This window comes from Lethenteron reissneri, chromosome 9 (genome assembly GCF_015708825.2).
Source record: "Lethenteron reissneri isolate LAM-NWPU_2019-01 chromosome 9, ASM1570882v1, whole genome shotgun sequence".
NCBI lineage: Eukaryota > Metazoa > Chordata > Hyperoartia > Petromyzontiformes > Petromyzontidae > Lethenteron > Lethenteron reissneri.
Window position 1 is genome coordinate 2,254,763 of NC_083787.1, and position 23,708 is coordinate 2,278,470.

The 23,708-nt window shown below is 46.7% G+C and overlaps 1 protein-coding gene across 1 annotated transcript in view; it reads right to left on the minus strand.

The window, feature by feature from the left end:
* Positions 1-1,544: 1,544 nt before the first annotated feature.
* Positions 1,545-23,708, minus strand: part of DUS2 (dihydrouridine synthase 2) — a 136,698-nt gene continuing 114,534 nt past the window's right edge. The window contains 6 exon segments of the mRNA XM_061548634.1: positions 1,545-3,735; positions 5,554-5,627; positions 6,133-6,220; positions 9,234-9,383; positions 17,537-17,658; positions 18,124-18,292. Coding sequence (XP_061404618.1) covers positions 3,405-3,735; positions 5,554-5,627; positions 6,133-6,220; positions 9,234-9,383; positions 17,537-17,658; positions 18,124-18,292 — 934 coding nt within the window. The 3' untranslated portion in view covers positions 1,545-3,404.

Sequence of the window (23,708 nt, forward strand, 5' to 3'; positions counted from 1 at the left end):
AGCCAAGACGATGGCAACGGTTTATTCTTACCGCGGTGGGAGCTGTGTGTGTTGCAGCGGCGGCGAGGTGGATTTAATCTCACTCCGCTCAAGTAATGAGACGATTTACATTCACATTAGATCATATAAATGGGGGTTGCACAACTGTATTTGTGTTTGTTAGTTTGTTTTTTAAGCTTACGTATAAAGCGAGGTTGGTTGAGGATTTACATCTTGATAATTCCTTTAAAATTTGGCTTAATAACAAGTTCCAATGAAAAAGGTTGCTCGAAACCAATTTATTTGCAGATTTTTTTCCCCCCCACACAAAACTTGACGGACGAGTAATGTTTGTGACGAAGGCACCCGACAATCATCCGTAGACTCTCGACTCCCCTTAGCATATGTACTTAGCACTTACTCCGAACCGTGCTAAGGCTACAGCAGCCATTAATAAATAATAACCAAATTCCAAAGGTCACGCGCGTACCACGAGGCTCCATTACTATCCGCAGGGCACAGTCTCGGACCAGGTGTGCACCTTTTTATTAGCATCATCATCAACAACACCCGTGCAAGGAGAACACCACCCAGTTTCAGCAACTCCGTAAATTGACTTTGCATTCTAAAAACAAGGAGAGAGAGAGACCCCTCGCGAGGAGCCGGGACCTCCCCTATGACACCCCCATTAAAATGAGCAGCGGCACAATGCTGGCGTGAGACGACATCGAAGTGGGAGAATCGTCGTCACTCTGCTCAAACAACAACTCGTTAGCACATTTTGTTGTAACCCCCCCCCCCCCCCCCCACATCGTTAGCGTAAAGCTGCCCAGTTTTTTTGTTTTGTTTAGGCAGAATTATCTCGTTAAGCGGGGTTATTAAATAAGCCCGTGTGTGTGTGTGCCGTACTGGATCATTGGACCAAATAATGGGAGACCGCTGTAAGGAATGACCTCTGGAACAATGTGGGTTGTTTTTTTTTCCACACAGCGCACGCAACTCTTAGCCGCAACTCTTCGCGACCACGCCGTTGTTCGACAGCCTCGAACGCCACTGCCGTCGACATTTACGAGGGGTGCAATTAATTCTCTCCCCATCACGATCCAATGAATCGTCACTGATACACGGACTCGTAATTCCAATGTAAACATTCAGCATGGTTCATGTAAACGGAGGCCTTGGAGGTGATGAACTGGTTGCAAGGGTTTAACCCCGCAAGGAACGCATGCTTAATCTCAGCTCATGCCGAAGGTAGCGGCCCCTCGTAGTGGCTGGAGTGTGCCACGCTGAACAGAATACGCAAAACACATTCCTGCTGCGGAGGGAGCTGGTAGGAACGTTGGGTTGCTCGGTCAATGGCCAGGGTCAACGGCGGCGTGGTGTATTCCGAAAATATGCCCGACTGTGAGGGCGGGCACAAGCCGGCGTGAGTAGGTCAAACGTTGAGTTTTATAAGGGCACCACGGGGTGACCAGCCCCTCCCCACCCAGCCCCACCCCTCCCACTCAGCCCCTCCCCACCCAGCCCTTCCCCACCCTCCCCTCTCCACCCAGCCCCACCTCTCCCATTTTTGGATGCACGACGGGCGGACGGACGGACACAATAATCCCCTGTGGGCTGGTGGAACCAGGTGGTTCCTACCAGTAACATATTACAACCTGAAATACATCGATTGTTAGTGAATACGCTTGTGATCCTGTTGTAGTGCAGAATAGCAGCATTGTACAGGGTGACACACCCCTCCCCCCAATTAATTGACCCCTAAATAATGTTCCTTTGTATGCGTTTTTTTAAAAATAAACCTTACTAAATATTTTTACGTTTAAAATAATTAAATGGGGGGTAACAAGACATCTGGACCGCCCTGTATGGTATGGTGTTCGGTTCTGATTATATTATCCGGTCGAGAGCTTGGGTAGATGCGGAGTGATTTTGTTATGAGAGCATGTATCACGAGCTAAATAAAATGCAATGAATCGGCCAATCGATGCATCGCTATACCCCAAGAAGTCCGGCTTGGCAAGACAGGGCTGTCAGCTGCTATTTCATGTTTGCTTAAATACACTGCCAAGTGTGGCCGACTGGGATTATTCAGAGTGCGAATGTCAAATCGCTGACAAATTGATATTTAATTCATTGGACATGGCCCAGGGTGGACGTAAAATAAATCGGGGCAGATGGCACCGTCAGCTGGAAATGGTCGGGCTGTTTTGACGCCCGCTGCACATCGCAGAAGCAATGGCAGAGGCAGAGAGAGAGAAAATAAATACTGCCCTCATCTTGTTTGGCACGAAGTGAAAGCACGCATTTTGCATGTAAGCTTGTCCAAGTATATTAAGTGTAAATTATATTCAAATAGTTGGAACTGTTTATCGTAAACGTACCCTCTAAAGACAATGGTATACGGATTTCACACATGGTAACGATGCTATTTTTTACCCATTTACAGGTTTCAGCCTCCAAATAGACTAAGTCGGCGAAGATTGATGAGTAATTTTTGTTATCGCTGCAAAGTTTAGGGAATAAAAAACATTGCACGAATTATTTAAATTGCAAAGGGACGACTCGTTTGTACAAAGCATTCTACAATGTCAACATGCAAAACATAATTATGTTTTTTTTACGCGCCAATTAATCTAATTTACGGAAAATACATCATTATGCATGAACAAGGGGAGATGTATAATGCTGCTAACAATGCGTGCCATGGCAGTTCAAATTTCTAAAGCAATTTTCAAGCAAGTACCATGAGCACCGGTTTAATTACGGTCTCATTACTGGCAAATGGGCATCAATCAATGAATCCTGAAGCACTGTGAAATGCACAACTCAACTCAAACTTGGGCTGACAATCCAATTGGAACTGCAAACACTGTGAGATGCAAACAAGGCACGGAAGGGATTTTACCATATCTCTAAGCGCACACCTTTTCTGTACACATAACGTACACTTGGAATGCGGCTCCTGTGCAAATTACATGTGAATAAACATACCCCGTAATTGCATAAGTACTCCACGACTGATAACTTTGAATAATTGACAATAAACGGGGTGTCGGAGTGGTGGCGAAGTGGTTAGCGTGCTGTGAAATGAACCCTGCGATCTGCTTTAATGATGAATCCTGCGATCTGCTTTAATGAAGACCCTGCAGTCATCATTAACATGCACCGACCGAGCGTGGCGACTGACGCGGCACGGTGGAAGCCTTCACCTTGGCAGCAGACTCACGAAGGCCTGCAAAAATTATGAATCACCACTAAACAGTGGTTGCACGTATCCACATTTACACGTGCAAACGCATACGAGTCGGGGCAGGCAAGCCAGTTTCTCGCTTCACACACGCGCATAGAAACCCGGAGGTTTTTTTTTGAAGATATTGTACGTCGCCCTTCTCTCCGCCCCGTTTCTCCTCCTCCTTCGCTCTTCATTCCGACGACCCCTTCTCAGCACGGACCGTGCCCTTTGAGCAGTCGCCAGGGATTTTCTCACCGCTGCCACCGCCGCCTCTCGTGTCCATTCCCCCCTCGTCGAGAGCCCCCGCACTCGGCGTTCGGAGCACGTCCGTCTCCTTGGCGCCCTGTCCAACCTCCGCGACCTCCTCCCCCCGCTGCTGCTCCCCGTCAGCCCCCCGCTTGCGCTTGTTACTGACGGCGCTCAATTTGCCCCCCTCCCTGCTTAGCTTCATGCTCGGGAGGCCCAGGCTCTCCACGCACACCACCGCGGCCGCCTGCTCCGCCAGCTTTTTACTCTTTTCCCTGATGGGCGGGGTAGAAAGAGAAAACAAATCACGGGGCACGTCACAAACAAGCGGAGACAAGGCTCGCCCAAGTAGCCGCACGGACTGTCGAGGCAGGTGGCGTTAGCGAGCACCTATTACGGACCGAGTGGCGCCCGAGGAAGTGATGGGGGGCCCACAGGACCACACCACGCCACATTTGCCTCCCCAGTGCCGGATGTCGAAGTACCGCTGCCGTCTGTGCTGCTCCTTCAACGGAGGGGCAGCACAACCACGTGAAATCTCTCCTGAAGTGGCGAGCAGATCTCCACATTGGCATTTAGCTTCCGGAAATATTGGCACACGCAAGAATGTAATCGAAGGTCGAGTTTAACTAAAGGTGAAGATACTCGCTGCCGCCGTTGCTGGCCGAGGCTGGGAATGAAACTCGGGTTAACTGGGTTCGAAGCGCATTGCATTGCTAACCTCTGCACCGCTGCTCCCCACAATGTGCGCGTCACGCGCACATCAAGAGTCTACGTTCGGTTCAAAATATCGGATCGCCGGTGAGGAGAGATAACAGGAAAGGAACATTGTCAATACGCCACGAGGCTTCATACAGGAAATGATAGATCTGTGTGGGACCATCCACAGTGACGTTAGAGATCTCTCAGGATTGTTTTAAGAGCCATATCTCAGAGCAACCACTCGGGCTGATGCGGATAAAGGTTTTACCCTTTCTGGCAATAAAACAAGTGTTCAGCGGTTCAAACACCAAATAGATAAATTTTGCACGGAATAAAGTCTGCATTAACTGCACATACTTGTGGTGAACATGCAAACAAAGATACTTTTTTATACTTTGATACTGGCAAAAAGGTCCCATGGTAGATACAGGTTGCGTGCGCACACACACTTAGTAGTGCAAATGAAGAGAAAGAATGAGGCAACGTTTCCATTTGTGATATTGTGTCATTCACTTGTACATGCCATCATGTGTACATGGTTATGTGTCCCCTGGGATGGAGTGGACGGGTGCTGCTGCTATAAACCTGGCGAACTGAGTTCACGGGAGAGTACTATCTGTTCTCTGGCTCCTACCTTCTTCACCAACGTGCACGAACCAGTGCGGTGAATACTTTTTGGTTTTTTTCTTAGGTAAAGTCACGTAGGTAAAAAAAAAAAATCAAAACAACTAAATTAAATCACGACGTTTCGGGCACAACACAAGCATCCTTCTTCAGGTGGGGACAACGCAGCAAAAGCACAACCACTTACGTTGTCCCCACCTGAAGAAGGACGCTTGTGTTGCGCCCGAAACGTCGTGATTTAATTTAGTTGTTTTCATTAATTTTATTTTATTTTTTACCTACGTGACTTTATCGAAAAAAACCAAAGAGTATGAATCCTTGCAGTCACGAAAACTTCACATCTAGAACCAGTGCGGTGAAGTATGGCCAAACCTCCATGACGACATCACGTGGGGAGGCCTTAAACCATCAGCGCATTGACAAACAACCGTAAATGTGGATGTTCACCACAAGTACCGGTGTGTGGTTAATGCCGAGTTGATTCCTCGCAAAAGTGATCTATTTGGTGTGTGAACATCTTAACACTTGTTGTGTTGCCAGAAAGGGTAAACCCTCCTCTTTTTCATACTGTGATACTGTAAAAAAGGTCCCGCGATATAACCGTAAACGATTACTGTAACATCTGAAAGAGAATAAACACGTCGACACGTTAATTAACCGCACCGATAATCCGTACAGAAATCCACCGCCGAAATAATGGGATTGGCTCAGCTCCTACCGCTGCGTGAGATGCTGGGTGAGACGTCACCGTGATTGTGTGATCTCACCAGTTGACGGTGGAATATTTCTTCCCCGCCACCACTGCCACGGAGCGAAAGAAACGGTCTTCGGTTCGCTGCTCCTGCAGAAGAAAACGACGGATGGCATCAACTTGTCCCAGGTTTCGAAGCAAAAGCTCTAAATTTCTTCTTCTTCTTCTTCTTCCTGCTGTGTACATTGTTTCTCGTATTCGTCTTGACACGTGGTTGATCGATTTAAAAAAACAAACTGGGTTGGCCACTGCGGAATGTCAAATTGTATTCCAGCTACGAGTTGCAACGGGTACAAGACACAAGACAAATAAAAACAGCATGACGAGCAGCAATCAGATCGTCTCCTCCAAAGGATCTAAAACGCAGTGTCAGCTTTGTTGAGGTCGGCATCAACAGAAGGGATCTAGATTTTTAAAAAATGTTTGAAATATGACACAGTTATAAATATGAATACATAAAATCAACATGGACAGCCTTATTTTGTGAACTCATCCAATTTCTGCTGCTGCTGTTCACTTCACCAATTAGGAGTAAGAAGGTCTGCCGCTTGAAGCACATCAAACGACGAACATAAATGTGTGGTCGGCCACTCACGGTTGTGTACTGGGGCTGGCCGTGTTTCGAGTGGCGGCACCACTCCAGGACAACGGCCTTGGGGGTGACGTTCTCGGGGTATTCCCTCCTAGAGTGTGGCACAGCGAAAAGAGACACCTGTGAGCAAAGGCGCAGGTGAAACAATTCCACGCCTGTCGCGGCGCCGTGTTCGCAACGGCCTCTGTGAGCAGCGTGGACGTCGAGGGGCAGAACGACGAATGCGAACTTACGGGAGGCAGGGCAAGATCGGCGCCAATTGCTTTGGACGAAGGAAGATTCGGTCTAAACAACTTCGGTTGAACGTTCGGTTTAACTATCGTTCGATTTAACTAACGTTCGGTTTAAATAACGTTCAGTTTAATTAACTTTGGGTTTCACTAACTTTGGGTTTAACTACCCTTGGATTTCACTAACGTTGGGTTTAACTGATGTTGGGTTTAACTGATGTTGGGTTTAACTGACGTTGGGTTTAACTGATGTTGGGTTTAACTGACGTTGGGTTTAACTGACGTTGGGTTTAACTGACGTTGGGTTTAACTGATGTTGGGTTTAACTGATGTTGGGTTTAACTGACGTTGGGTTTAACTGACGTTGGGTTTAACTGATGTTGGGTTTAACTGACGTTGGGTTTAACTGACGTTGGGTTTAACTGACGTTGGGTTTAACTGACGTTGGGTTTAACTGACGTTGGGTTTAACTGACGTTGGGTTTAACTGACGTTGGGTTTAACTGATGTTGGGTTTAAGTGACGTTGGGTTTAACTGACGTTGGGTTTAACTGACGTTGGGTTTAACTGACGTTGGGTTTAACTGACGTTGGGTTTAAGTGATGTTGGGTTTAACTGACGTTGGGTTTAACTGATGTTGGGTTTAAGTGATGTTGGGTTTAATTAAAGTTCGGTTTAACTGATGTTGGGTTTAAGTGATGTTGGGTTTAATTAAAGTTGGGTTTAAGTGATGTTGGGTTTAAGTGATGTTGGGTTTAACTGATGTTGGGTTTAAGTGATGTTGGGTTTAATTAAAGTTGGGTTTAAGTGATGTTGGGTTTAACTGACGTTGGGTTTAACTGATGTTGGGTTTAAGTGATGTTGGGTTTAATTAAAGTTCGGTTTAACTGATGTTGGGTTTAAGTGATGTTGGGTTTAATTAAAGTTGGGTTTAACTGATGTTGGGTTTAAGTGATGTTGGGTTTAATTAAAGTTCGGTTTAACTGATGTTGTCGTTATTTAGCGCCCGTGTCCCGTCGCGACCGTGTGTGTCCCGGTGACTGCACCTGCGACGCCGCACATGACATCAACGGACGGCATCGATGATCTCCAGCAGCCACATGGACATTATTTTTGCGGATAAAACGTTCGTAAGGAAGGCAATTTTCTCGAATACTCCTGAAAATGATGACAGCTGTCAACAGGCTAAAGGCTATTTACTTGAAATCCGGCATCTGTCTGTTCACACGAAAAATACACCCCGTCACTATAATCTATTTTTAGTCCCCGACAACAAATAAAAGAAATAACAGCACTGATGTAAAAAAAAATGTTGTGTTCTTAATCAATACCCGGCATGTTGTATGAAGACGCTGATGACGACTTACGTTGAGGTGAGAAATGGATCGTGTCTTAACGCGTTTGTCTCGTACGGAATGTCACGTGTCGAACACAAAGCTCATCCGTGCGGAGCGAGTGACATTCGCACTCCTCCGGGAGTTCACAAGTGAACGAGAAATCTGTTGAATGGCGTTTCACCTCGCACGAACGCTGAAATTCATCTACACGTACTTGATTTTTCCTCCGCCCATGAAATCATCGGAAAAATAAATTAAAACTATCCCGAACGCTTCAACGCCGCAGTTATACCCTCGCCATTAGAACGTTGGCCGCGAAGTAATGAGTGTGTGCAGGCAAAGAGAAATAACGTGACCATATCTTCCATGAATCGCGCTTAATCAAGTCAGGGCAGAGCACTCCTGTCTACGGGTAACAATGCATCGTAATTTCCTCGTCAGGCGAGCATTCTTCATTATTAACTGGGAATTCGTATCGTCAAATTCAGCTCTACATTTTTTATATTTTCACGATTTCGATTCACCCCTCTGCACAGACCTCTCTGGTTTTGGAAGCCGACAGCTGGAGTGTTTTAAGGGTGCAACGTTAACATTGCACTGGTTGATTTCAGTGTTTTAGCTTCATTGTATGTATGTTGTTGAAATTCTTTCGCACCGTACGTAGCCAACCGCGCTAATCGGAGGTGCGTGGGAAGGACAACTAAACACAAAAAGCAGCTCTACAGAAATGAGTCTTCAATCTCGATGTTAAAAGTGCATTGCTCTAGTGGCTTCCTCATTTCTGTGGTTTACGTCTGCTCCTCCTTGGCGTTGAGAGTCCAACATTCTGACCCGTATGTCAATACTGCTCTTATTACTGCCCGATATACTTTCCCTCTCAACCAAGTCAGAATCTTCCTGGCATTACTATGATGATGAGGGGCATCATCATGATCACACTGCCGGTAACGTTTTAATTCGCACCGCGGACTTGCCATCCAGAAGTCACCGGTTCGATCTGCTGGCGCAGTGGTCGAGACAACGGCGCAAATTTATTAACCTCCACCGCCTGTCCACCGCGCAGCACGAATGCTCAAGTGTGTTGTTGTTGTTGTTGTTTTCCCACCTCTTCCAGGAAGGGTTGAAGAGCAGGCCAAAATATTATCTTGTGGAGGGTCTCTCTAGAGCTCTCGCTCATGGAGACCCTTCCGCCAGCAGTGGTGGGAGCGAGCAATTGCACGGCCTGCACCTTTACTACCTTTCGTCATTACCGGACTGCCAATTGCTAGTCGTCTGGAACTTATTTCGCAACGTACATAGTCCACACCTCCGATTAGCGCGGTTGGCTACGTACGGTGCGAAAGAAGTTCAACATACAACGGACATTCGCCACTGAGTGACGGTGACGTCGCCACGGCGCTTGTGCCATGCTACGTGCACTTTAAGCGAAATAGGTTCAATATACACGCACACATACATACACGCACACATACATACACGCAACCGTGCAAACGGGAGGTGCGGGCGGCAGCGACGTGGGAGCGAGCGAGGAGCCTCACCGGTCGAAGTGAGCGTAGCCAGCGGTGACGTCACTGGCCAAGTCGGACCGCAGGAGGCGGCTCGTCGCGTCCCGGCCGTTGAGACGCTCCACGGCGGCGCGATGCCGCTCCCTGGTGTCCCGGCAGAACTCGCCCATCCCGAAGAGGTCACTGCGCGCCCCACGGCGGTGGTGTCGCCCGGCATCGAGACATTTATTCAATACGTCGTCGATCGTGTCGTCACGTCTTGTGTTGTGCAGGACGAGGTCCCGGTCGGGCGTATTATTGCACAGGGTCATGGACAGAGACCCCGCGGGTGGCCTTTAAGAGACTGTCGGGGGCAAGTGCTGTTGGCGGAGCGAGCGGCTACGGAGGCCGGCAGCGCGGCACACGAGGAGAGGGCGGGGTGCCCAGCACCACGCCCAACCGCCTTTGTCTCCCCAGTGGCGATGTTTTACACATCGCGCAAGATACTCATTTTGAAGCCGAGTCGACCTAGGGGAGGCCCAGAACGGGTTCAGGTAATCGTCACCGGTGTTGGCCGTGAGCGAGAATCGAACTCAGGTCACCGGGTTCATAGCGCAGCGCGCTGACCGCTACACTAATGCTCCCCACAGCAATTCTCACACACTTTTTTTTTTTAAAGATTTCCAATTTTAGCCATTAGCACTGTCCAGTCGTTACAGGTGGTGACTTACTATAATAATAATTTACATTTATTTGTAAGGCATCTTCGATTAATGTCTCATGATTCAATATGATCAAACCTGAGGTATTAAGTGGTGTTGCAGTTAGTGCCTTCCCTGATATAATACTGTAAAAATAGATCAATGAGTTGGCCAAAACTTGGAGACACAACACATTTTGTCCTGCCAGCTGCCCGTCAGCTTCCATGCTGCTAATCAAATGCCTCTAAAGACAAATGCATGTTTTAAAATCCCTGCATACGCATGATTTTTCAACACCTGTTTCAATTACAAATCTTGGTTATTGCTCGATTAGATGCAGAGATTGACACTGCAGGTGTCACGGTCTCCGGTTGTGAATAACGCCACGGGAGAATTTCCTTCACACTTGCTACGCAAAGGTAACCCACCAATGTGCATAACGAAGGAGCGTTTTTGGGCAGTGAGCACAATACCGGCTACGACACCTGGGCCATTAACAAAAAACATTAAACATGCTTAAAGAATTGAGGAGAATTGCATGCCTGGAATGATACCGAGCGACAGGAAGAGAGGTATGTGGATGAGAGAACACAAGCGGGCGAATGAAATCGTTCAAACCTGTGAAGAAAGGTGAGTGGGCCTGGGCAGGACACATCACTCGAAGGGAGGATGGCCAGAAAAAATTAATCATCAGGCATTCATTTATTCACTGCTGGATGCAGGCCTCTCCATGCTCACAGGCCTCTTTGTAGGTTTGAGCAATGCGGTGGGTGAGCAATTACCATGTCAGAGGGTTTATCACGTGATTGTCCAGAGCCATCGATGAGACCTCTGTTACACATTTAAATTCTGCCCGTGGCACCCTCAATGCAATGCGACAAAACAAGCATATAAAACGCACCTCCGACTAGCTCGGTTGGCTACGTACGGCTCTGATACTCCTGCTGTTATGGAGTGACTCATGCAGCCAGCTATGACTGCAAAGTTTGGTAGGTCATGTTATGTATATCGTTTATTGTTTAAATTTCAATCACAGTTCCTATGATCACTGTTACATTGCTTTTATAGCTTTATTTTGGTGATTTCGAAAACGTTTTGGTTTAGCCATATTTGTTTGTTGTAGTACAGAGTAAGACTGATAACTTTAATCTAAGTTGTCTTGTGGTTGTTATTGTTTGACTTGCATCCCATTGGGATTTTTGCGTTGATATACGGTGCTTTCTCTGGAAAACGTTGCTGTTTTTCCTGGATTTTTCTGTTTGCGCGTAGTCACTTTAAGATGTTTCTTGTTTTTGTTTGTTGCGGTTGCACCCGATTCAAGAGCCGAATGGCTCACAGGGCTATACCAAATACATGAAATGAAAACGGCGTGAAAGAAGTTCAACATACACACACACGTACAAAACTATCAATCCACGAATAGATTAAGTCCACCCGGACACGATGTAGTCATCGGGGTTGGTGAGCATACCTCACCCACGCTGGGTAGTGGAGGCTGGCTAAGGGGGTGATGCCCAGCACTCAATCAGATACCACTCGCCACTGATGATAGCTAATTACCAATTACTATGCCGACCGCTCCGTTTGGAGAATGAAAGGGATAGAAAAAATAAAAAGAAAAACCTTCGATTTTGAAGGCTGATTTTGAAAAGGCCACGGTGACTCAAGTTTGATATGTTTTCCTTTCAAGAATTCATATTCATGGAGAACGTGTCCTAAATTGCTCGCCGCGGTCGTTGTAAAACGTCAACAGTCAAAAGGTAAATATAAAAAATACATGCACACATTTCCCTCCAAGTACGCCCTTTCCAGAAAAAAAAAAAACCTTAATAAACATTTCCAAAAAAAAGGGGACATTGTGGCACTTGGCCTTGGAATTTGAATACATTTCAAAATTCCCAAACCTGGTGTCAAAAGCAGCAGCTTAGCCCTCGCCGAAATGTTAACATGGGGGCGGGGTGTGGAGAAGAAAGGAGGGTTTGAGGCGTCGTGGGGATTATCGGAAATGCCACAGCACGTGGAGAGGCGTCACTCTCACTCGCAGCGGTTTTACAGTATTAGCAGCCGAGACAATTTTCACGTGGTCGACAAATCGAATCCCAGGCAGCATTATGATGCTACGGGGACCATTAACAAAGCGCATGATGCGTCGAAGGCACTGAACGCCGCGCAGTCTCGCGTTCAAGACCATCGTGTGACGACATCGCATGCCGATGTCGTGCCAGGGGCGTAAGGATATATAAAAGAAAATCGTTGTCTTATGGTGGACACAATCGATTACGTATTTTCCGATTTGTCCAGCTCTCCGATGTGTTTTGCTCTAGCTGCCGCGTGTCTGACAATTCCGCCTCCACTTGCCGGGAGCTTCTTCAGGAACTCAACGTTCAAATTCTAGAGGCAAACAGCCCAACCACGAACACCCACGAGGTGGTTTGCATTCGACTGTGTTGCACGTGGTGGTGCGGTGGCTCACGTGCTACACAATGAACATGGTGACCTGAGTTTGATTCCCGGCCACAGTGGTGGAGTCGACGTCTGAACCGGTCCCCGTTTTCCACAAATGCGGACAAAACGGTTACGTGTGGCCGTGCATTTGTAAGCGGGCGGCAGTTGAAGTCAGAAAGAGTGCAGACAGACCCTTTATTTCAACCAAGTGTGTGTCAATTGAGCGCTACAAGTCTCTGTTTGCAAGGGAGGCCCAGTTGCACACATACAAGCATACACAAGGAATAAAAACGTGCAAAATGCATGGGTTCTGCAATGCTTTCCAAGATGTGTTTGTCCTCGGAGGCACTTAATTCGCGATAATGAAGGCCGTGGTGATTGCGCCAGGCTCAGGAAGCAGGACGTTTGTAGGCCGCGATCAGACGATGCCACTCAGATAGCGGATTTACAGGGGAGGAGGCGTGGGAAACACTCATTTATTTGGCTGGTTTTCTCTGGAGGCGGGCCCAATAGCAACACAACTTTCTCATACAGCTGTAACCATATTGGACCATCTATTGCGAAAGTTATCCACGTATCCCCCCCTGCTTAGAGAGAGACAGAAGGACGAACGGACATCATACATAAACGCTTTTAACCAAAGTTAGAAAACGTTAAAAAGCAAATTTCACGGAAAAAAAGCATTAAAGGTAGCATTATAAATGCACACTGTTTGAGGAAATAAAATCCAACACAACAGAAACGATACAATCTTTACACAAATTAATCACACACATCCAAGATGCAATAGTATGTCATGAAAAAGTAAATACATTCCCTCGCATGATGCGATGGCTGGGCTGGCTGGCTTCCAGGGTACAAACTGTCATTGCTAAATCTTACTTAAGAGGATCAATTTGAGCCCTGTTGTGCTATTCAGCAAATGATGTGGTAATGGGGACACACATATTTGTCTCAAACATGTGCACTTTGTTCACTGGCAAGCACAGATGATGGAGAGGCATTGCTTTGCTCCAACGAGGTAGCAGCACATCAATACGCAGATCGACGTTCCCAAGGCCAGCTGAGCAGCCTTTAAATAATCCTTCGTGCATTATTATGACACATTTGTGCTTAGAAACGGAGAATAAAACCGACGGATCAATGCAATCACACTTTCCCATGACGACTACCGGGGTATTAATAAAAGGTGACATTTCACTCAAAGCCACATGCATTTAACCCGTTCCAAACAGTAGCCAATGCAGACGCTCAGAAATGTTCGTGTGAAATAGCTGTCTCCTTAGGACGTCATCAAAGTGTGTCGCTAAGAAATACGAAGCATTCACTCGAACACGATACACACGCTGTCCTGCTATTGAACCGTCCGTCGGTAAACCCGCGAGCACATCTTGACGCGACCGAGCTCGCACTGCGACTGCGCTGCGAGGACGGTAGCACGCATCCCCCCGGCGTGGCATCGTCGAGTTGTGAGTCGCGTTTCAAATGAAAACGCTCCACTCTTCTGACTCCACAAATTACTGGACATCGCACCAATCCCATCCCCCATTGCGAACCTCCGGAGCGCCCTCCCGAACGGTGAAATCTCGCTACTCGTGGAGCGAGGCTTTCCAGGGCAATTAAAATGTTCTCAACCGATCAAAAGTCACTGCTGTGATATCATCGATGGGGGTTGCACTGCACGAACGGAGGCTGGCAGGTGAATGCTGAAGTGTTCAGTAGGATGTACGCGCGAGCCCAATGCTAGCCGGCTGGATCATGGATTTCGTTTAAGTTGCTGCAACCTAGAAGGATTGACATTTACCCGTTGTTAAATCCGCGTGGCGTATTTTCTTTTCTCCCCATTTCCCCCGAGGAATTTAATTATGCACATCACTGAGAGACTGGCAGGCTTGTTAAATTAAGCATGCATTTGTAATCATCGTAATTAAACGTTAATCAGAGTTTGCTTGACAACCTCAAAGTGCATACACAAATACTGATGAACTGTTAATCCAGCAATAGAATTTTGATTGTGGTAATGCTCCTAACGTTGACTGCTTCAGTGAATCTTTACGGTTCTTGACTGAAAATTATTTTCTTTTGCAAAAGATGATTACTCTAAATGTGCACTCTCATGTGAGATATTCCATTTAGTTCTCGAGCACTGAATCACACAAGTGTTAAAGTAACAATTAAATAAAATATTTAAAGGTTATTGTTGTTTATTTAAAATGTTTGGTTATAAGGCCTTTCCTTGAGCATCCCTCGAGGGTATGTTGGCCTACTCTTCCACGACTAGGCAAACGTCTTGAAAGAGGTGGAAGTTACCCACACTTTACCCCACCACACCTGAGCCGCCCATCGTAGACCAACTGACCTGTGCCCATTCATACTGCTAAATGGAAAAAAGGGCAAGGGGCAATTAAGAAACCCGTACCACTGTTTAAAATTTCCACGCCAGAATATATATCGAATCGGCCGCCCTCTGGAACGATAATCGCTGTTACGCGTGAACGCAGCTTCTCACTTGCACAGCAATGCTGCGATTGGACATGTAAAATACCACAAGCGGCAGATATCGTTTGCAAGTTCAGCCCGCTAATTCAGCACTTTGTGAATTCCCCGTGCGTACGACAGCATGGCGTATACTAATGTGCAGCCTCTGAGTCAAGCTGCTGTGAGATGAACACCTCGTTCCACCGGCTTCAGCCACAGGGGTTGTTTGACCATACTTCACCATGCTGGTCCGTGTGGGTTGGTGAAGTGGCTGACCGAGGACTTGTTCAGATAATTATCATTCACATTAGCCACGGCTGAGAATCAAACTCAGGTTACAGGGTTCATAGCGCAGTGAGTGAACCACTGCCCTTACCGCTCTACCCCACAGAATTTGCCAAACTGAGACTCCAGAGTTGAATGCGGTTCCCGGGGCAGTTGCAGAGTGCACCCCAATGGAGGCGCTGACAATTTGTAACTTTTCAGTAAAATTTAATTTGAAATTATAAAAAAAAAATCATCATCATCCCTGGAAGTGGCAGCAGCCCAGCACACAAGCACTCCCGGGGTGCTCCCACAGATTTCTAAATCGAAAACTCCACAGCCAACTGACGCGAGAGAACCGGCCGCGTGACCGCCAAGTGCACATCGTGCAGCTCTCAGCCGTTGGGGATCTTAGCATGCGGCTTGTAGGGCCAGGAAGTTGGGTACAGAATGTACGTACAAAAAAATATATTGGTATTTTTTTTAAACCGGAAAGTCACGCGCTTAAGTCGTTGAAAAATAAACATCCGGGAGCTTATTCACGATTTTTCCACAGCCAAAGGTGTTAATGAGTTATTTCTGGAGAACCACATTTAACACCTGAATATTCTCGCTCACGCCACAACACCCCCCCCTCCCCCCCCCCCGCAGTGGTCTCCTGTTTGCGGCTTTGCGTCGCGTAAATTCGTGACGCGCTGACAATCTTCACAAAAAAACAACCGAGCATTGTGGTAAACACACCACCGCGGCGCAGAGGGCAGCCAGGACGTGAGCAGACCACCAGCCCAGGTGACCCTGCCCATTAGGGATGTCATGATTCACGCACACGCCGCTATTCTCAGGATACGTTCGCCGAATCGTTGCATGCAAAGAATCGACCGTGTATGCAAATTATACGGTCATGTCGTTTTAATCGAATCGCACGGGACGATGATAATTGTTTGCACGGAAAAGCCACGCTGCGTTATGACTCTTTTACCAGAGGGGGTCCTATATTGGGTTTTAATTTTAAGATGTTTACAACCAATGAACAAGTGTCCACAGAAGATCGATAAGCAACACAAAGTTGAACGAGAAGTAAAGCACAAAATGCGTTGGTAGAAATTCATCGAAGGGAGACCCTGAATCGAGACATCAGCCAAGATCTATCCACTGCTGGATGAAGGACTTCCATCTCAAACGGTCTCGTGACACCGACAACTCATCTGGCTCCTGCACAGGAGCCGATGTCATTGCTGTGTTTACGTGGCGGCTGCATAATCTCATGAATATTTATATCCCCTTGGACACTCTCCTCTTGGGCAAACATCCCCACGGGGCGACCAGGCATGTAGGGGAGGCTTCATCCCAACTGGACCTACGAAGGGCTTTAACGCACCGAGAACTTCAATTCGTTTTGGAATCATTATTTTTGTCGGCATTTGCTACAGTGGTAATTTGTTTGTTTACCAAACCAAGCTTAATAGCCTATTGGGATGTGTACAGCATTGCGGTCGACTAAAGAATGTATTTAAAATGTTAAACAAATCCTGATTAAGTAAGGCACTGATATGGTGTGGTTTACAAAAGTAAGCTTTACAATTCACTAGGTGTGTTACAATTCAACCTGTGATAGTATTCAACAATCCATTCTTGTTTGCCATTTTTTCAGCCTCGCTGGGATTCTCATATTTTTTTTGTCATCATCAGACACGAGCTATCCCCTGTTGGACGAAGACCTTCCCCCCCAGGGCATTGCAATTGATCCAACAATCCACGTAGCTGCTACACACCAGCCGAGTTGAACGCTCCATCTCCGTGGTGGATGTCCGACTGGGTTCCCTCCTTTGACGGTCACTCGCTCGTTAATCTCGAGCACCGGCAATGATCCCTTCTGGCGGTGATGTGCCCTGTTCAAGCCCACTTACTTTTCTTAGCAGTCACTATGACATCTCTAACCTGCTCAAGTTCTTCAATTCATGTGCTTCTCTTCCTGTCTGTCAACGCAATTCCAAGCATGTACTTCTCCATGCTTCTTTACGCACTCTTCTGCCCGCTCCATTTCCGTAATAAAATGCAAACCATACGAACATATAATTTAAATAGAATTTGCGTACACTGTAAATCATTGATTCTCGCACGCACGATTCGACATGTGTATCGCCGAGCATAAGAATCGATCTGCATCGATGGATCGACTCGTCATCACATGCCCACAACCCACTCAATCGTGCTTTATAACAACGACCTCTAGTCCTCGGATGACCGATCATATCTCGCGGTCACTTTACCCTCCATCATAAGGACACGAGCACACGTACACGCGTTTTCCGATAACACACATGGCGGGGAAGGGAACCACGCACTTATTTTATTGAGAGTGGAAGTGTGTGCGTGCAAGTGTGCAAGTGTGCATTTGCCCACGCGGTGACGCACTGCGGAGCGAGCGTGGGAGGCCTTGTGCCTTGCCCAGGTTTAAGCTCCACGTACCTTATTTCCTGCAAAGATTGGCAGGCGTACAACTGCTTCCCCAAGGGGCTCTCGAGCTGGTCGCGAAGCATCTGGCAGAGGCAGTACTTGGTGTTGTGTTGGGAGTTGTCATACTTCACTGCCTGTGTGAGAGCATGGGGACAGCGGCATTGAGCGCAGATGACAGCGGTAGCTGCGCAACTCTCTCGCGCAACATTTGTGCCATTTTGTTCGAGGGTTGAAAATGACTAAAACCGATGAATATAAAAATTTTAATATATAAATTCCAACATTTGCGCAGGACTTTAATTTGTCGACCAGCATGTACAATTTGTTTACGTTCGAAGGAGACAGTTTATATTAATTTTTAATGTTTCGTGAAATACGTAATAACAAATAACATTTAAAATATTGAGGATTTTTTTTATGCCAGCCACTTTATTGCAGGTGTATCTGACTCATCTCCGCTTGGGTTTATGCACACTTCTGCAAAAATGTACGTGACCGGAAGACAAAACTTCAATTCAGGAAGGAGACGGTTGGAATGTTTGAATGGTCATTAGCATCATTCGCAAACAAAAACTATTCAAGACAAATTATCTTCTCACGTAGCGAATGTACGCGTGGATGACGTCGTCCAAAGGAAGAGGGCCCTCCTTGCGCAGGACGGAAGGATTCCACATGGCGGCACGACCAACCATCACTGAAGTGGTCCCACAGGCCTCCTTGAACGTTTCGATGTCCTCGTAGCTCTTGATGAAGTCATTTGACCCTCCGCTGAATAGGAACAAATGAAAGACGCATGAGAGCCGGTGCCGAAATTAATGGAAATGTTTTATTTGGCGAGAACAATTACGGCCCACTTAAAAAAAAAAATTATACTTCACACACCGTTTCAAAATCGTCACCCTGGTTTGTTATCTCAAAAACAATGATTCAATAAATACAGACACACCACTAATATGCACTACAGAATTGCACTATGTTTTTCGTGGAATTTAAATCGTCCTTGCCTGAAAATAATAAGGCATGTCAATTTCTTTTTTTCTACATTCAATTCGAACATTTTCATTTAAATAAAAACAATTTGATAAATTACCACATAGGCCACAAATCCAAATAATAGTTTTAATATGGAAGGCTTAATTTACAATTAACGTTTCTGTCTGGGTCTCTTGTTCCTTTTCTCGTCTCATTTCTGTTCAAAACACTCAGCCTGTACCTGGAAATGCGGTGGTATCGAACGCGACGTGAGGCTTGACGAAAGCCATGTCCACGAGTTGTGAAGTGTTTACCGTTTTAGCTATGGACGGATGCGAGCATGTGACCGGTGTGCTATCCACTACCCACGGCAAGCCGGCACAACAACACATCACGGACACGCGCACACATGAAACTAACGCTGAATGATAATAATAATAAACATGGATACACAATTTATTCATTTTACGGTTAACCCAAATGAATGTTCATTCCCTTTTCTTGCATTACAGACCGGACGTTTGATCAATCACTCAAAATAAACAATTTGCACACGTGCACATCACCGAGTGTAATAAACACATTTGTTAGCATTCGTAAATGGGGTGTCTCACTTATATGCACTATTCATAATGAAGTAGAAATGGCTAGATATGGTCCATTAGTCTTATATATATATATTTATTCTGTACAAAAGAATGCTTTCAGCATGCCGCGGATATTTTTGCATACATCTAAAAGCATTTTCAAGTATTCGTTTTACAAACGGACGAACGAAGATGCAAAGTGGCCTCAGTGACTGTTGGTTCAGAGACACTGAGTCAGCACCTCTGAAAACCGGGGTTCACATCCACGATACCGCCCTCTTTGATTAAACTTAATTCTCAAGTGTTAGTGAGCTGATGGTCTCAGCCCGGTCACCAAAGATTCCACAAAACAAACCCGATCGTATGAAAAAATATATGATTTGTCATATAATGTACTGCATTGACCATTTTGTTCAAGGTGGAGAGTTACTAAATGATTCGCAGATTGTGGATGATCAAGGGATGGTGATAAGTAAAGAGATTGACGGATGGGATAAAAATTACAAAATAATACGGTGTGAGGATACACTGAAACAAAAGTGATAATATCAATTGAAAGTGGAGCAAAAATGAATATCACGATTGATGAACTGGCATAAAATGTGAAGACATTCTGGTACTTGGACACAATGATCACGTGGTGTGTAGCGGAAATAATATTGATGGTTGGCATGGGGAAAGAGGCATTCAGCAGCAGGAGGAGAGAATTGTTGACAAGAAGGAAGCGTGAAACAGCAAAAACAGAGAGAGAGAGAAAGTCAAGATGATTGTGTGAAGCAGAGCTTTGCACGGAGTAGACACTGAGAAAACGCAAACTGAGACAGTCAGATGCGTTTAAGACGTGGTCATGGAGAAGGATGCAGAGGGTGGAGCTGGGCAGAGAAGCGGACCAAGGAATAATTCTTGAATGGCAACAATCAAAGAAGAATGATAATTTAAGTAAACGGAAGGGGAGTGACGATGTGGACTTGATGCATTCTACGAGGTTATGCTTTGACGAATGAGGGCATTGCAGATTCCAAAGAACACAGGATGAGATGTTACTATCCTATGTGCAAGCACTTCCAAGAGTTCATGAACAGTGAGCCTGGTGAAATTTGGGGAGCGCATCGTCAGTAGTGAACCTTTGGTTCCTAGGGTGTTTCGGCCTTTCATACTATACACCCTCCCCAAAGGCGGCCAGCGACAGGGTGATCAATCCTACACTTGCGTCCCATTCCCAATTAGTCATAGGAGTTGCCTTGTTGTTGATAGCCAACATCCCATGGGACTATGCATGGCAGGGGCGTCCTCCTCCCTGAGTCAAGCATTGTTGACTGCATACCTCCTGGCCCTCTCAGAAGGAGGAAGAGAAGAGAACGAGAGGAAAGCCCGAGGATTGGGATTGGTGGAGGGGCTGCAGGAAGGGGGCGATTGTGGGAATGAAGAGGATGGGCAGTGAATGGAGGATGGAGAAGGTGGCAGCATAATCTGCTTGCCGCTTTGCCGCAAAGGCTCTGCTGGTTCTTGTCAACAAACTCTGCCATGCAGGGAGAGCACTACGAAGGCAACTTGACTAAGTCCAACTCTGACACGAACACAAACCTCAATCCACTAACACAAATCTCAATCCACTGCAAGAAATACAAAGCTCAAAGCAGTGTGTGGGAATGTGCTCTCCTGTCGTGTAACCATACAAAGAGGGCCACTTGAATGGTTTTTTGAGGTTTTCCGTGAAAATATACAGGGTCGGACCGCTTCATGAGATTTCAACGTGGATTATCTACCCATGGAGTAATGCTGCATGCATGCCAGGAATAAATACTTGGAGAAAGACCAAAACACATTTTAAAAGAGCACTGTTAATCCAAATTGATAAAGCATCTTGTGTAAGAGAGATCCATAACATGGTGTTATCGGAACTCAAGCGCTACTGCCCAACGAGCCACATCACATTAACACCTACTTTTGTTCCTCCTAAAGCTACAGAATATCTGTTTCTGACCATGATGAATGGACCCACAGTTCCTCCCTAAAATCTCACAGCTGGCGGCGTGGCAGAGGCGTTATTTCTCTGGGATGTGGCCCAGGCAACGCGCTGGCCTCCTTTTTTTCATTTACCGTGACCCCCAAGCCGCAAGCGTGCCGAGCACGCCATGTGCTCCCGGCGACGTCCCATCATCTCGTTCCGCTTAATGTCACGAGAGACAATAAGAGGCGCACGAAACCCGGGCATCCAAGCGTGCGCAATATATGCCTTTGAAAAAAGTGCTCGGCAACACACAACGTGTGAGACATCGTGATGTGAAAGGGCGAGAGGGCTATTTAAATGAACTTTGGAGGCGCTGAAGAAAGCCGGCGCCTCCAAATTATGTGTCACCGTCCATTGGCTGCGATTGCTGCCGAGCATTCAAAAACATCAACACCGTGATCCGAATGAGGTCAGAGTTCGTGTTTGCTGTTCATGAAAATGCAAGCACCCGTGACGAAAATGTTTCACAAGCGTTGTGTATCACATCCTGGGTGATTAAATTAACCAGACCGGATGCACAAGTAATTAGGTGGGCAGCATCTGTGCTTTCATGGTGTGGCTTCAGGTCAAAATAAGTCAGCATAATTATCCATACTTGACAGAGTGCATATTCTAATGAGATAAATATTTGTAAATCTACTAGACCGCATTGAGTTGGCCAAACTAGCATAAATTACCAGGTTTCAAATTATATGTATCATACTCAGATTTGTTTTGCAATGACAAAAACATAAAAAAAAAGATTGCATCTTACCCTTATTTTTAAGACCGCAAAAGACAATGTCAAGCCATTACTTCACGAGGCAAATTTACACACACATCTATATTCAAGAAAATAAGTTACGAATTAAAAAAGTAAAAACAAGAACATCAAATGTAACTGGAACAAAGGGCCTATTACGTGTCACCCGAGTACCATGGGCAAAACACACGACTGTGCAATGTCATCTCAAAATCCATCCCTGTGCAAGCCACCCCAACAGGAGTGCGATATATTGACGGCTTGCTGCTAGTGTTTGGCAATCAGTGTTTGTCATGATCATCCGCGTCCAGCCTCGATCGATATCGGCGAGGCCAGAAAGGTGCACAGAGGGGAGATGACGCACGTCCTGGTGCCGACGATGGCTTTGATGGAACAAAGCATTCGGTGCACACAGCAGGGGAGGGGTGGGGGGGGGGGGCATGTGCTGGAGGAACGGCGGAGGTAGAAAAGAGTTCAAGGCGCAGCCGTGCAATCGCTAGCTCGTACCGCTGATGGGGAAAGGGCCTCGGCTCGAGGGAGCTCTCGGGAATCCATCTTGGAAGGGATGGCAGCACCCACACTCGACCCCCACCACGCGTGACCTGTTGATCGACTCCCCCTGGTGGACCCATTTTTGCTGTTGCGTGGACATCTAATAAACTTGCACGATCGTTAAAAAAAAAAATTGCCCAATAAGAATTGGCGAAGATTTAGAGTGCGGAGACTACCAGCCTCCCGCTGTGGGCATGCTCATTTATCGGCTAAACAACCAAAGTTCTTCAAACTCCGTCACCGTGCGAGCATTTGAAACGAGGCTCACACTACAACCGTACCCACGTCGTCCGCGATGTTACATGGCCTGGCAGTAGCGAGTTTTCCACTTGTTTCTGCAGAAGTTCACGGTTCGGTTCGAATGCAACGGCCGTCTTGATTAGCGCTGCGAGTTGATCAACCGTAATACCACCGAGCGTCGCGTGCTTCACAGTGGACGTGAAATATGTCGTGACGTCAATCTCCAAGTGCAGGCCATTGTGTGCCGGTGTCATAAGTAAAACAAAAAGTAAAAATGACCCCCAAATATCAATTGGAATACACACAGCAATCACTGCCCTCTAATGCCAAACAAAAAACATTGGCAGGGCCCTTCTGAAAAATGTAAACAAGTGTAACGATAAGAAAGCTGTCGTCAATATCGTCGTCGTCCTCGTCATCTTTTTGGCTTGCCAAAGTACAGAAGTGCAGCAAGTGGATTAATTCCCATGTGTATAGGCATTGAGTGTTACACCACTTCACGCACGTAGATTTTCTCCAGGTACTCCGGTTTCCTCTCGCATGTGTAGTGTAATAGTGCCGGCTGGTGGACAGCGGCGGCAATTGTGGTGGACAAACAGCGCACACGCCGGTGAGGGCGTGCGCGTTGTGTTGGCAGGGCGGAGTAAGTGGGGCAAAGGTCACGGAGGACCCGGTCTGGAAGCCCCTGGAACCTGCTGGCGGGTTCGAGAAGGGAGGCACGGTCAGGGCGAGCCAGGCTGCGCCGGGAGCATAAAAGGAGCTGAGAGCGGGGGGCTCAGGGCTGCCGGTGTTGGGCGTGGACTCGTCTCGTCGTCGCTGGCATCTCGTCGCCGTCGTCGCTAAACGTCTCCGCTAGACACTGCGCTACGAAGGATAGCAGTTGGCTATCTCAGTCGGCGGCATCAGTGTTAGATGGCTCGTGTTATGTACAGGCTGGGCTCAGCAACTGTGGAGAGTGTGCGTGTATAAACACTCGTTAATGGAGTTGGTCAAATATTGCGATGTTGGATCACAGAGCTCGAACAAATTCAGTTGTTGGCAGCGCCAGTTCCGGTTTCCTTCCTGCTCCCGTCTGTGGTT